Source organism: Natator depressus, chromosome 19 (genome assembly GCF_965152275.1).
Source record: "Natator depressus isolate rNatDep1 chromosome 19, rNatDep2.hap1, whole genome shotgun sequence".
In the NCBI taxonomy this organism is placed as follows: Eukaryota; Metazoa; Chordata; order Testudines; family Cheloniidae; genus Natator; species Natator depressus.
In genome coordinates this window covers 10,569,537-10,582,665 of record NC_134252.1, presented here as the reverse complement: position 1 = coordinate 10,582,665, position 13,129 = coordinate 10,569,537, and the positions used below count along the sequence as shown (strand labels likewise).

General features: G+C 55.9%; 1 protein-coding gene across 1 annotated transcript; it reads right to left on the bottom strand.

The window, feature by feature from the left end:
- Positions 1 to 1,053: 1,053 nt before the first annotated feature.
- Positions 1,054 to 12,675, bottom strand: LOC141974434 (trophoblast glycoprotein-like). The gene is made up of 3 exons (XM_074934142.1): positions 12,567 to 12,675; positions 11,466 to 11,760; positions 1,054 to 1,906 (listed from the first exon to the last, which is right to left on the bottom strand). Exons 2-3 carry the CDS (start codon positions 11,747 to 11,749, stop codon positions 1,069 to 1,071), a joined length of 1,122 nt encoding a protein of 373 aa, XP_074790243.1. The 5' UTR covers positions 11,750 to 11,760; positions 12,567 to 12,675; the 3' UTR covers positions 1,054 to 1,068.
- Positions 12,676 to 13,129: the final 454 nt, after the last annotated feature.

Here is a 13,129-nt window from a genome sequence, read left to right as displayed (position 1 = left end):
AAGTCAGTTGGGCGTCATGACACGGCGTGCAGCACCGCCGCCGTAGCGTTAACCATCTGGGCCTTAGGTCGTAACAGGAATTTGCCAGCAGCTGGGACACTTATTCTGTGTGCTCAGTGCATTGAGAAAAACAAAATCCTCCCTCCCCCCCGTCTATTCCCCTGGTTTACAATATGTACAGTACTAAAACCCCTAAAAGAACCCTCCCCCTCCCCCGTGTAAAATTTCCCCTCCCTCCCGGCCCAGCTCCTGTGGGGCGCCTGTGCGAGGAGGGATTTGTTGGTGTCCCCAGGATTCAGCCAGCATCTCAGAAAGCAGGAGGAGAGTCCACCACACTAGCCCTTTCATCCCAGGATACTTGTGAAATCCCAGCTGTCCTGCCACTGCTGGCCTGGGGCCCCCTAGCAGGCGTTGGAGACACAGCCCTGGGTTTTTACAGCTCATTCCCTCCACTGGCAGCAGTGGCTTCAGAGCTAAACTAACCATTCCCAGGGTTTTCGATCCACATGCTCCAGGGCGTAGGCTGATCTTCAGCTGGGGTTAGGAAGGACTCTCCCACGCACCCCCAAGGTTTATTATTGCATTATATCAAAAGTTTGCATTGATGCTGTAGAAGAGCGGGGATGCCGAGCTAACAGCCAGTGGGTTGGTCCCGTGGGGCAGTTCTTGTGTTCCCACTGCAGCAACTCCCTGCATTGGATAGAGCCTCCCACCCCAAAAATACCCGAATGGAAGCTTGAAGCCAAAGGGAGGCAGAAATCCCCTTCCTGTGTCCCCTTTATAATGCCCACAAAGAGATCTGCCCAAGGCCGAGTCCCACTGCCAGAGGGGTTCCCCTAGGGCCGGTAATGCAGTGCAAGAGACAGACCATGCAGGGGGAGATTGCGCCTTCCCCCCAGCAAGGTCCCTCAGACAGGAGAAGAAAAAAGTTCTAACTCCGTCACAAGGAGTGTCGCAGCTCATCACCAAGCAGATGAATTGGTTCTGGAGATGGGCAGCACCAGGCCACCCCTGGAAGCTCACATAGCCATCCAAAGAGCCCCACGTGGGCTCCCGAGAGGAACGTGGTCATATGTCCAAGGTGGCGACCTGGGTGACGTGGGGGTCGGAGTCGATCTCGTAACGATAGCGATACTCCTCCATGAAGTCGCGGCAGGCGTCCCGCGTGCTGTTCACCCACGTCTTGATGCCCCTGCGGTTCAGGTAGAGCACGAAGAGGAAGACCATGCCGATGATGCCCAGAACGATGCCCAGGAAGACGTAGGAGGTCTGCAGAGTGTTCTTGCTGTGCTGGCTGGAGTGGCAGCCCAGCTCTGCCCCGGCCAGGTCCAACAGGGATGTGTTCTGGAGGTGCCGGGGGAAGACACAGACCAGTTTCTCCATGTCGGCCACCTGCTGGCTCTGATTCAGCCAGCTCACCAGGTCCTCGATGTCACAGTTGCACACGAAAGGATTGTCCCTCAGGAAGAGGCGAAGGCGCAGCTGCCTCCCCAGCTCAGCCAGCGCCTCGATCCGCAGGGTCTTGAGGGCGTTCAAGGTCAAGTCGAGGTGCTCGAGGTGGAGGCCAGCAAAGGTGGAGTTCTTGATGTCCACCAGGGAGTTGTTCCTCAAGTCCAGGTGCCGGAGGCTGCGGAGGCTGGAGAACATGCCCAGCGGCAGGTAGACTATCTCATTGTTGGTCAGCTCCAGCTTGGAGAGGCTCCGGAAGCCGCCCTGGACTATGGCAGCTGCCACGGGCCGGATGGCGGAGGAGTTGTAGAACGAGCGGCTCAGGTTCAGCTCCCGGATGGAGTTGTTCCTGGAGCTGAAAGCGTCAGGATGGATGGTAGCCAAGCGGTTATTGCTCAAGTCCAGGTAACGCAGGCTGGGGAGGGCAGAGAAGGCCTGGGACTCCACAGCACTGATCCTGGGGTGGGAGAGAGAAATGGTCATGCTCATGTCAAATATCCCAGGAGACCGAACAGAAAGTATGACTCCGATTCCATCCCTTGGCAACGGCCCAGCACCTCAGAACTGGGGCCTTTCACTTCTAGGTCGCCCTTCCCACCCAGACCTAAAGCTGTTACCACCCAATGACTAGTCAATGCCTATATGCAATGAGTTTGCTGGGTCTAAGTCCACTTCCCAGGGGGCAGGTATGAATGGGCCCTGGAGAAAGAACTCCTTTTGCACCTCTAAGGGTGTTCCCCTCTGCATCAAGCTGGAGATACACTGGCGAGGTCCACGTAGTAACTGCGTCGTGGGCAAATGGAAGATTTCAGCCTGTAGGGATGGCAAGCAGCACTGCCTACCTGCACTAACTTTCCCTTCACATTTAACAAGAGTGTGGGGCCCAGTGGGATCTGATTTTGGATGCTTTTCCAACCATTGGTTAGAAAGCCTAGACAATATCATTAACCACCTGGGGTCTCTCCTCTGAGAGAAGCCTTCATGCTCTCAGTACCAACACTGGGACTCCTGCTTGCGAGGGACACACAAGAACCTTTGTATCTTTTCCTTCTTCCATGAACACCTGAATCTTGAAGGGAATGACTCCAGTTGCAACTACATAGATCCCAAGAAACCTGCATGTTCAAGGACATATTTGTTCTCCCTCTGGAGATATTTCATGCAACAGGTCGTGTGTGCCCGGCCCTTGGATTCTTCAGTAAAAAGTTTCCTACTCTCGCCTTTGCCACTGACTCACTGTCTGGCCTTGGACAAGTCATGTCACTTCCTCTGGGCCTCAGTTTCCCCATTTGCACCTTTGTAAAGTGATTTGAGAGGTGAGGGATGACCACCACCACAGAAGGACTTAGTGTTATTCTGGAACCTGCCCCTGTCCCTTTAAGGGAAGCAGAGTTTTAAATCACACCCACAGAACCAAATTCCACTGTCAGATGTGCACATGCTGGTCTCCAAAATGCAAATGTTTGTGGGTGGAAACACATCTCTGAGGATCTGCAGGAGTCAGCCACCCTCCGAGAAGGTGATTACCTCCAGATGCTCCTCATCATTCATGCCTCCCACATGTGAGCGACAAAGGGACCCGGGGTGGCCAAAAGGCCTTTGCATGAACTGTTTATTCCTCTCCTCCTTTCCCAGGGGGGTGGGGGCAGGGTGATGCCACTTAGTGTCAGTCAATTTCAAGAGCATGAATTATTCCTGCCCTTAGCTGCCCGATCCTGCAAACCGCTGAATATCTGCGGTTCCCGCTGACTTCAATAGGAGGTGAGGGCACTCAGTTCTCTATTAGCACAGGGCCTCGTTCCCCCCACAAAGGAGTTGGCTGGAGGTCTGTAACATTCCTGTGACATCTGGGAACATACTGATCCCAGAGGGGTCTTTAGTGTGGATTTGGGATGTTCCTTGGACCATTCTGGTTCCATACAATAAAAACATAGGGGCTGATCCTCCTCCCACTCAGCTGGGTGTAAATCAGGAGAAACTCCACTGCAGTTAGCCAGGTCACTGGAGAGTCAGGCCCGTTTTCTGGCTGCTTGAGGCACCGGTAAGAGACCCAGTTCCTCGTGGCTCATGGGATTATTAGAGGGAAATGGGAGGGTTTTGTCTCAGTCCCACCGTCCCGAGCCATAAGCCCGAGGAGCAGCTCAGGACAGCTTCAGCGCTGACGCTTCCTTTCCTTTGCAACGCCTGAAGTTTCAGGCGTCTGCCATGCCTGAGCTTCAGGCAACATTCTACTAACTATTGGCCAAAGGCAGAGGCTGGAAATGGCTTCTCAGAAACTGAGGCTTGTGTGTGCAGTGCTTTGCCGCACGCTGGCCCTTTAAATCTGGGTTTGAACACGCCTGACACCTGCCGTCGGAGCCGCTTCTCGAGGAAGTGACTTGACCCAACGCTGATTTTACCGCGTCTAGCTCCACGCACTTCCTCCTGGCGGACGCCAGCGTAAGGTCGGAATCCAACCCATTCTGTTTGGCTAGAGGCGAACGGGTTGGGGTGTTTCCAGGCGGCAGCTGGATTTCAGAGGTGCTTGACGTGACCCCTATCAGCGCGGCGGGAGGGCTAACTGACTGCCGTTTGTCAGGCACCCCTGGCTCCGAAGGTGGCGTTTTTATTATGAAGAGGAGCGATTCTTACAGAACCCAGATGCAACCAAGGGGGAACGTGAGCCCTGAGCTAAGCACCCCTCCTACTTAAACGGACGCAAGCAGCAAGTTCAAGTCTCTCTGCCCTACAGCCAAGACATCCTGGTAGCTCAGGCATTGGCTTAGACAGAACGAGCCTAGAATTTTGATGACGGGGCCTGATCCTGCTCCCACGGAAACCAATGGCAAGATGCACAGGGTATGTCTACCCTGCAGTTAGACACCTGCGGCTGGCCCGTGCCAGCTGACTTGGGCTAAGGGGCTATTTAACTGTGGTATAGACGTTCGGGCTCAGGCTGAAGCATGGGTTCTAGGACCCTGCAAGGTAGAGGGTCCCAGAGCTCAAACATTTACATTGCAATTGAACTGCTGCTTAGCCTGAGTCAGCTGGCGCGGGCCAGCCGCGGGTGTCTACTTGCCCTGTAGACATACCCCCATTGACTTCATCCAGGCCAGGGTTTGGCCACCCTTTGAATACTAAACTATGTTAAGATGGCAGCCACTTCTTCCCACTCTGTGCCCAGGCTCACTGCCACCGTGGCTAAACATAGCTCCGAAGCCTTAGCCCCTTTGCAGGGCTTTGTAGCCACTGTGGGAGCATACGGAGGCCCACCCAGGAAGGAGAAGCTATAGCAAGGTTTTTGCCTAGACTTTAACCCACCCAGCTGCCTAATCCAGTTGCTAAAGAAATACTCCAGGAGAAAGCTGCAGCCTCATGACACCCACAGAGACGATGACTGGGGCTGTCCTCTGCAGAGGTCTCCCTTCCCTCCAGTCCTTTTGCAATGAGCTCCTGCACCCTGACTGCACACAGCAGAGAAGCAAAGACACTAAGCAGGGCTGGCAGTTGGTGTTAATTTCTTTGGTAGATAAATGGGACACAGGGAACTGGGAAGCAGGTTCCACTTCCTTACTCCGCTGTGTATTTGGAGATCATGGAACTTGCTTTATTTATACTGCAGTGGTGCCCAAAGGCTCTAAATCAGAATCAGAGGCCCAGGGTGCTAGGCGCTGTACAGACACATAGGAAGACAGTATTTGCCATGAAGGGCTCACTGATCCAAACCCCACTGAATCAACAGAAGTCTTTTCACTGACCTCATTGGGCTGCAGATCTCATTCCAGGAGCAGGACACAGATGCTGCTTCCCAGTTGGCTTTTCGCAAGGCTGTGTGTGACGTGAGAGCCATTTGACAGTTTTAAACATTGCACACACCCATCAACATGATCACGGGAACACGCTCCCTCGCCCCCACCAGCCCCAGCTCAGCCTGGTTCTCCTGCCAAGAGTCCCATGGCTGGAACAATGCCGGCCACTCAACTACATCTCTGCCACCAGCCGCCACAGGGCTTGCATCCCAAGAGGATACTACTAAGGAGGCTTCTAGCACCTTTCGAGGAGTTCTGCAAACGCTGATGCATTATCCCTCACCACCCTCCTTCAGCAGGAAGTACCATCAGCCCCTCACCACCATCCTCCGAGAAGGAAGCTGAGACACAGAGAGTAAAGCCAAAATGAGAGGCTACTTCTGAAAAAATGTAGGCCTTGGTGACTTGATTGGACAATGGCTTACCCAGGGCAGCCACCTGGCTTGGATGGTTTAGACACAACGAATCCTGCACCTTGGCAGGAGATTAGACTGGATGACCCTTGCGGGCCCTTCTAACCCCCTGGTTCTATGACTCTAGCTATAGAACCCAGGAACTTGGCTCAAAGTTCCTTGCTCCAAGCAGACTAACTAGAGCGCCTCAAACGCCCTCACACCACACAGAGTGAATAGAGATACAAAAGAACGTAATAAATTCCAAGTCCTTTGTATTGTTCCCCTGCCGGGAGGGCGGGAACACAGTCTGGCTGGGCAGCAGCAGACCTGGTTTATTCTAGGGGCTATCTAGCCTTCTCCAAAGATCACATTGGTGGGGTGGAGCAGGGTCACCAGTGACTGGTGAAAGCCCACCCCCAAGCTGCCTCTGTGCAAGCAAATGCGCTGCAGTTTTGCCCCCCAAAGAGGCCAGTGGCCGCTGCGAATTGCTCCAGGCTGAGCTGCAGCTGGCCATCTGCCGCGGAGGCATGGTGGGCTCATTGCTCCACATCGGGCACCTGCTCCTTTCCTTCTCAGGCCAGCGCTGGATCCCGAAGCTTCTCAGGACCATGTGCTGGTGAAAGGTGCTGGAGGCTGAAGTCTTCTATCCAGGGGAACAGCTACAGCATGGGCAGCAGTGCCAGCCCCCCTGCTCTCCACAGCCCTGCCAGCGTGCTTTGGCTCTGAGCCAGAGCGGGCTCTAGTGGGAGGAGAGCAAAGCCCATAGTCCAGCCAGCCTTGGGCCCCTTGGTTGAACTGGCCAACAACGGGGCCTGTTAGTGCTAATGGGAAGGTGGTTTTGGTGATGTGGACACTTGCCCACTAAGGACAGGAATCACGCAGACTCCATCTGCATCAGCCACTGACTGGCTGTCTGACAGTACAGCCTGCCCTCACCAATGCTGGCTGGCTGTGGGTTAGAGATCCAGGCTCGCTAGCCCATTGCCTCTTCCCCAAGCCAGTCAGTTCCAATCAAAACCCAGGCGCTGATTACCAGGCAGGGGTACCGACCTCCTCCCTGGCAGGTCGCAGAGCACTGGCAGGTCTCAGTCGAGAAAGAGAGAGGTTCCCACAGCATCAGCCCTGCCAGAGTCTGTTTCCAAGCTGCGTCTCCTGTAAGGTTGTTGCCATGGCAATGTCAGCATTTCTTTTTCCCTGGCGGTGGGGTGAGAAGCGCCGATCCCGTGGAACTGGCCAGGTGGGAGTGACACAGAACATGGGGATCAGGCACCAGTCACATGCGGCCAACCGGAGCCTTGCCTGCCCTGGCCTGGCCGAGACAGGTCCCCAAGTCACGATGAAACCTTCCTCCCCCTGCTGAACGTACCTGATCTGGCAGTGGGTACCAAGGGGATCTTTTAAAGAGGCCCATGCAAAAAGGGGCTGACTGATTCCATGGTCTAACCCACAGGCTTTTCTCCTCCGAAGGCCTGCTTTGAAATGTTACGGAGGACACAAGTGACACGAGTTGGATGGACTCAGCTCAGTTCCCAGTGTATTTTGGTCAGATCACAAAAATCACCACCCCAGACTGAAACGGGTCAGGACTGAAGTGCACCAGCGGAGCTACATGTGGGGAGCCCAGGACCAAGACTGAGGGGAGAAAGGCCAGGAACAAGGGCCACACGACGCCAGCTCCAGCATGACTGAGGGTACCAGAACATGTCACTGATCAGTGGGACCCTGATACATTCTCAGGGCAGGTCAGCTACGCCAGGCCAAGCAGGATGTCTTGGGTAACAATGAATGCCATGCACCTAGCTCCTGCAGGAGAACAAAGCCACTTCCCAGACCTCCTCCCACGTTCAGCTGAACCAACTGGGCTGCTGGGGTGAAGTGTTGGTAAGAGATGGCAGATATTCCCCGCTTGCCTCCCAGCTCTGTTCCCTGCAGACGGCTGCTCCTGCCTCTTTTTCCTAGCCAGTGAGAACAGGGAAACTCCGCTGAGGGGCTGGGTGAACAACAGGGAGGGGCAGAGGAAAGGAGCATTGAGAGGAGATGGCCAGCATTCCCAGGGAACATCTGCAGCCATCCCTGCTAGATGGAGCCCAAGACGTTCTTTAGATCAGGAGCACAATGGTGGGTTTTCCCTTCCGCTCTCCTACACCAGCTACAGCTGTTGGTACAAAATGTTTCCTCCCCACTGCACCGCCCTGGCTCTTCCCCATGCGGGAAGGAGAGTCTTTGCCCTCTGGCCCCTTTCCTCCCCATGTACTGGTCTCCAATTGCCATCCTTTGGCAGCTCCTGATCATGGTCCTGTAACTCCACAGCTAGGCCTGGCCTGAGGATGTGAGCCCCTCACCCTCAAGCCCAGAGACAGGCGCATCCTACAGAGGATTATGAGAACCAAGGAAAGCTGCAGCCATGGGCTCCTCTAAGCCTTGCCAGCCTTGCCCAACACCGTTCTAAGCACTAGGTCTGGGACAGGCAGGAAGTATCAGCCAAAAAGCCTGGTGCACTGGAGAGCTACACGCCAGACCTCTGAAGTGGAGCTGGTGCCACGCTCTCTCCAGGCCTCTGGAGAAAGGCTCTGTGGTCCCTTTGCCTCCATGCTGCGGTAGGACCTGACCCCAATTTACTGAACCAAACCAAACAGCCCCAGGCTCTTCAGAAACCCACCGGTTGTGAAAAGGCCTGGCAGGCTCTGTTCATAGTTCTGGACCTTACAGCCCAGTAGGGAATGGGAACACTGCACCGGCAAGACACTGGTCCACCCAGGCAGCATCTGGCAGGTACCATTAGAGGTGAAGCATCCATGCAAGCCCCCAATTCCTCCCCCTCCCCCCGGCCCCTGCATCATCAAGGCTAGCTCTGTGTCTTGCTGGGACTCCGTATGGAAGGGGAGTTGGAGCGCGGATGGTAGAGGAGGTCTGCATGTAGACGGGCTTATACCGACCCAAGTGATGTCTGATCAGAGGGGAAACTGACCTCAGTACCTGTGCCTGCTGCAGAGTTGCTAGCACCTTCCCCTGGAGCACTGGCAGACAAGAAACTGGCTTAGGTAGACCCCAGTCTGATCCAGTCTGGCAGTCCCTTGGCAAAACAGCTCCTGGTTTTCCACCTGTTTTCAGCCTTCCATACCAAGGCTCACGGACCCAGTAAGCAGCCTTCCTCCCCTAGGATGCTGGTTTGCATCCAGCCAAGCTTGGTACTGACATCTGACAGCATTCAGCTGCCGGCATGACACAAGTTGGTGGATCTCAGCCCAATTCCTTCACAAAACCACTGGTACAAACGGCGCCTTGCTGGCTGTCATGACGGACAGTTCAAGGAGCAGGGACAATCTGCACACCCTTTACCATGCCTGAGACTGGCAGGGTAGCTGGCTTCCTGCTGCTGCCTGCTCGGTGGCTAAATCGAGTGCTCCAGTCTCCAGGGTTGTCAAGGCCGCACTAAGTTCACTTCCCTCGCACTGCGCAGGCCTGTCCCTGTAGAGAACACTCCAGGAAGTGAATGTATCTGATTTTCGCTCCTTTTTGGCCATCTGCTACAGACACCACCCACCTCTGGCTCACGCGCTCTCTCTGGCACAGACGGCCAAGTCCCAGCACGCGCAGATGCTGATGCTCGGAGCACAGCCGTACAAGGCATCCCTGTTCGAAGTCCACGAGAGACCCCCTGGCAGCACTGCCGAGGTACCTCAATCAGCCTCTTCAGAAATGCCAGGTACAAATATTCACAACACGCAGTGAAACCGGTACAAAGGACCAGACCGGACAGGCAAACCCGAGTCTCAAGTGACCCCGCAAAGTACTCTTGCAGTGTCCCTCCTGGTACAAAGCATTGGAAAGGACAGACAGGATCAGACCCACGGTCCAGCCAGCCCAGTATCCTGTCTCTGAGAGCAGCCAGCAACAGCTACCTTGGACAAAGGTGCAAGAAACTCTGCAGTGGGCAGTTCTAGACTAACCTGCCCACAGAGGAAATTTCTTCCTAACCCCTTAGATTAGAGGTTGGTTCTTTCCCTGAAGCATGGAAGGGAGAGGACTTAGTTATAACAGATAGAGGATTCTTTATTGAGTCACAGACAGGTCCTGTGGTTCCCTCTGGCTCCTGGACTAACAGTTTGTGCTGCTAGTCACCACACAGGGTCTCCCCAAGTCCTGACCTGGACCCAACAATGCGGAAGGACGTGCTCAGCATCCTACAGTACCCAGTCCAAGCTCCCAGTAGAACTATTATAAGGCCACTCCTTTGCGTTTGGATTTGAACAGTTCAAGTCACTTTCACAAGAAGTTTTCTGGTGGAAGCCTGCAGAAAAGTCACATTAGAGCAGCTCTGCACCCTCCAGAAGCCAACTCATTCCCAGCAAGGCTGAGCTGATGCTCTGCCTTAAATCCATCACAGTGCATGGGGCAGGGGTCTTCAAAAAGCAGCATGCCCTGCCTGCCATCTGTGCACCAAGGGCTCCCAACACACTGAGCTGAGGACAAGTTCAGATTTAATTCTGCACGTGCCAGCTTTGCTGTGCTCATCAGGCCTTGCAGGCGGTGGGAAGTGGGACTCAGGGTTCCCATTTATACCACACTGATCTGGGCCACTATCTGGGCTCCCCCAAATGCTTTGCCCACTACTGCTTGCCAGCCTGCTCCCCAGATACTTTATTGCATTGGCTTCCTGCACACACCAAGGTAAAATGAAAGATTCCTCAACATTGGTCCTCTACAGGTCCTAGGATCGCTAGACACAAACAGCCTCCTGAATGTGCCCTGCAGGTACAAAATCCAAATACCTGCCAGACTGCTGCACTGCCAATGGGCGCTCTGCAAGGCCAAAGAGAGCTTTGCTTTCCTACGGACTCACTCATCCAGGACTGGGCCCTGTAAGGTTTGGCACAATCCAGTGGGAGCCCCATTTCTCTGGCTCACGAGACAAAGGCTCCCCCGTGGGATCCAGCAGCACTTTTAATATTTATAACAACGGGAAAATTAGACATTTTCATGGGACTGAGGATTAGAGCCGCTGAGTCCCATGGGAGAGAATTAAAGGTTCTGGGGCATGCTGAGCGGGCCCAGGTTTCTAGGTGTGACTACTCAGACCCATTGGAAAAGCTGGCGTGCAGCAGAAGCCCTTCTCCTATCGGAGTCAGATGCAACAGTATCTTTATCAGCTGCATTATGGTGCTACGGCCACCTTAACCTCTCAGGCCTGCTTAGCCAGTCCAGACGCTCAGAGGTCAGCTCCTTGTGTTAATTCAAGGGGCCAATGGGCTCTGAATGCAGCAAAACCAGAAAGAGCCCAAAGGCACTTGCAGATTTCCCACAGGATGCACATGGAGGCAGGATGGGGGGTTGGGGGTGCACATTTACAACATACACATATCTATTGTATAAATATGCACCAGCAGGGGCTACAGCCATGGCCATTTACAAATGGGTTACAGACACTGGAATAACCATGCCAGATCAGTGCTCCATCTAGCCTGCTGTGCCATCTCTGAGGTGCAAGCAACCACATAATGGGCAATGCCCTGCCCATAGGGGAAGTTTCTTCCTAACCCCCACCAGCGAGCAGCTGATTCATTCCCTGAAGCATAAGCGTTTAGATCCCTTCTGAAATAAACTGATCTTTCCTTATGCAAGAGGGTTACGTGGATGTTCATTATTGATTACAAGCATCGAATTCTTTTGGGAATCCTGCTAAGCTTCTAGCTGCAGGGGCATCTTGTGGCAGTGAGTTCCACAGTGCACAGTGTAAAAATAAAGAGTATTTCCTCAAGTGAAGGAGAGAGAATCTTACCCTGCCCCAAGCACCATCCCCCACCCCAGCCTCACCGGCAGTCTGGGGAATTACCTGTTGTTGGCCAGGGAGAGCGTGACCAGGTTGGGCAGCCCCTGGAAGTCCTGGCTGCTGATGAGAGCGATCTGGTTGCTGGTGATGAAGAGGTTGCGGGTGTACCTGGGGATCTCAGCTGGAACAGCTTTCAGCTCCTTCAGGACACACTTGACAGTCCTGGCTGGTTCCGAACACTCGCAGGGGGCTGGGCAAGCCTGGCAGGCAAGCGGGGCAAGGAGAAGGCTCAGGAGCAGGAGCCCCCAGGACCCCAGACTGGCAGGGGGGGGCTCCCGGAGGGACATTTCCAACACGCCTGCAGACAAAGAGGGCCACTAGAATCCAACATGATGCTAAACAAACCAACCCACCCCAAAGCCTCCTCTGAGAGCTGTTAACAGAGACATGCCACCGGCTCAGCCCAGGGTCTGTGCAGAGACTCTGCACCCCAGACCTGGGCACTGCACCCTGGTCAGCACTCCCTGACCCCCACCCCCTACTCCTGGTCCCTTAAGCAGTATCCCATCCCCCACTATCCTTCTTCCCCTCTTTCATATACCCCCATGATCTCAATCCCCTCCCTACCTCTCCCTTAGGGTCCCCTTGCTCCCACCCACCTGTCTTCTGCAGGCCCCCTTGCACTCCCCAGTCACCCCTCCAGCCCCTTGCACCCCCCCACCGCAGGCTCCTTTGCGCACACACCCCAACCTCTGCCGGTCCCGTGCACACACACACCTCGCAAGCGCCTTTGCACTCCCCAGTTCCCCCCCAGCCCCTTGCACTCCCCACCGCAGGTTCCTTTGCGCACACACCCCGACCTCTGCCGGTCCCTTGCACACACACTCCCCACAAGCGCCTTTGCACCCCCAGCACCCCGCCCCCTCCCAGCCCCTTGCACCCCCAGCTGCCCCGCCCTTTGCACACCCCCGCCCCCTCTTCTCCCCAAAGTTTCTGGGCATTTTGTTCCCTCTCCTGGGATCCCCCCCGCCGGTCCCGATCCGGTCCCCGCATCTCGCCCCCGAGTGACCAGGGAGCGCAGAAGCTGCCCTGCGACCGGGTGGGCGGAAGCCTCCCCCGGGGCTGGAGCCGGGGCCCCCCAGCCTGTGCTGGCCGGGTACTCACCGTGTCCCCGCCGCCGGCAGGAGTCCGCTCCCCTTCCCACCGGGCTCCGCCGGGAGCGCGCAAGGGGCTGAACGGGATTCAAAGGCAGCGGGCGGGGCCCGCGGGGAGGGGACTCGCCTGCTGCCCGGCTCCCCGCCTCCTTCCAGCCGGCCCCCTTCGCGGCCCGCGGGACCTGCTGCTGCCCCGGGGGGCGGGCCCTTTGGAAACCGCCCCCCCCCGCAGCCAAGGATCCTTCCGGCCCGCAGCCTCTGGGGGGCCCGGGGCTGCCATGTGCTGCCAGGGGGAGGCAAACGCCAGGTGTGGGCTGCCAGGCTACACCTCGCCCACCCACCCACGCAGGGCCGGACCGCCAGACACAGGCAACCACCGCCAGGCAGCCAGCCCCCCACCCAGACACACCCACACCGAGTGACAAATCAGTCACAGGCAGATCGCACACAGGTTGGCACAAGTCACGCACACAAACCAGGTCCACGCACACCGCATACAGAGAGACTGGCAGAGGCTAAGCCACGGTACAGCCACACACAGAGTCTGGTGGAGCCCGGTAGGCCAAACCACCC

What these genes read in the sequence shown, in the direction of transcription:
- LOC141974434 (XM_074934142.1), bottom strand. Translation starts at nt 11,749, where the DNA reads ATGTCCCTCCGGGAGCCCCCCCCTGCCAGTCTGGGGTCCTGGGGGCTC. An exon ending in CTCTCCCTGGCCAACAACAG is followed by an intron (nt 1,907 to 11,465) that starts GTAATTCCCCAG and finishes CTCCCACCCCAG; the next exon opens with GATCAGTGCTGTGGAGTCCC.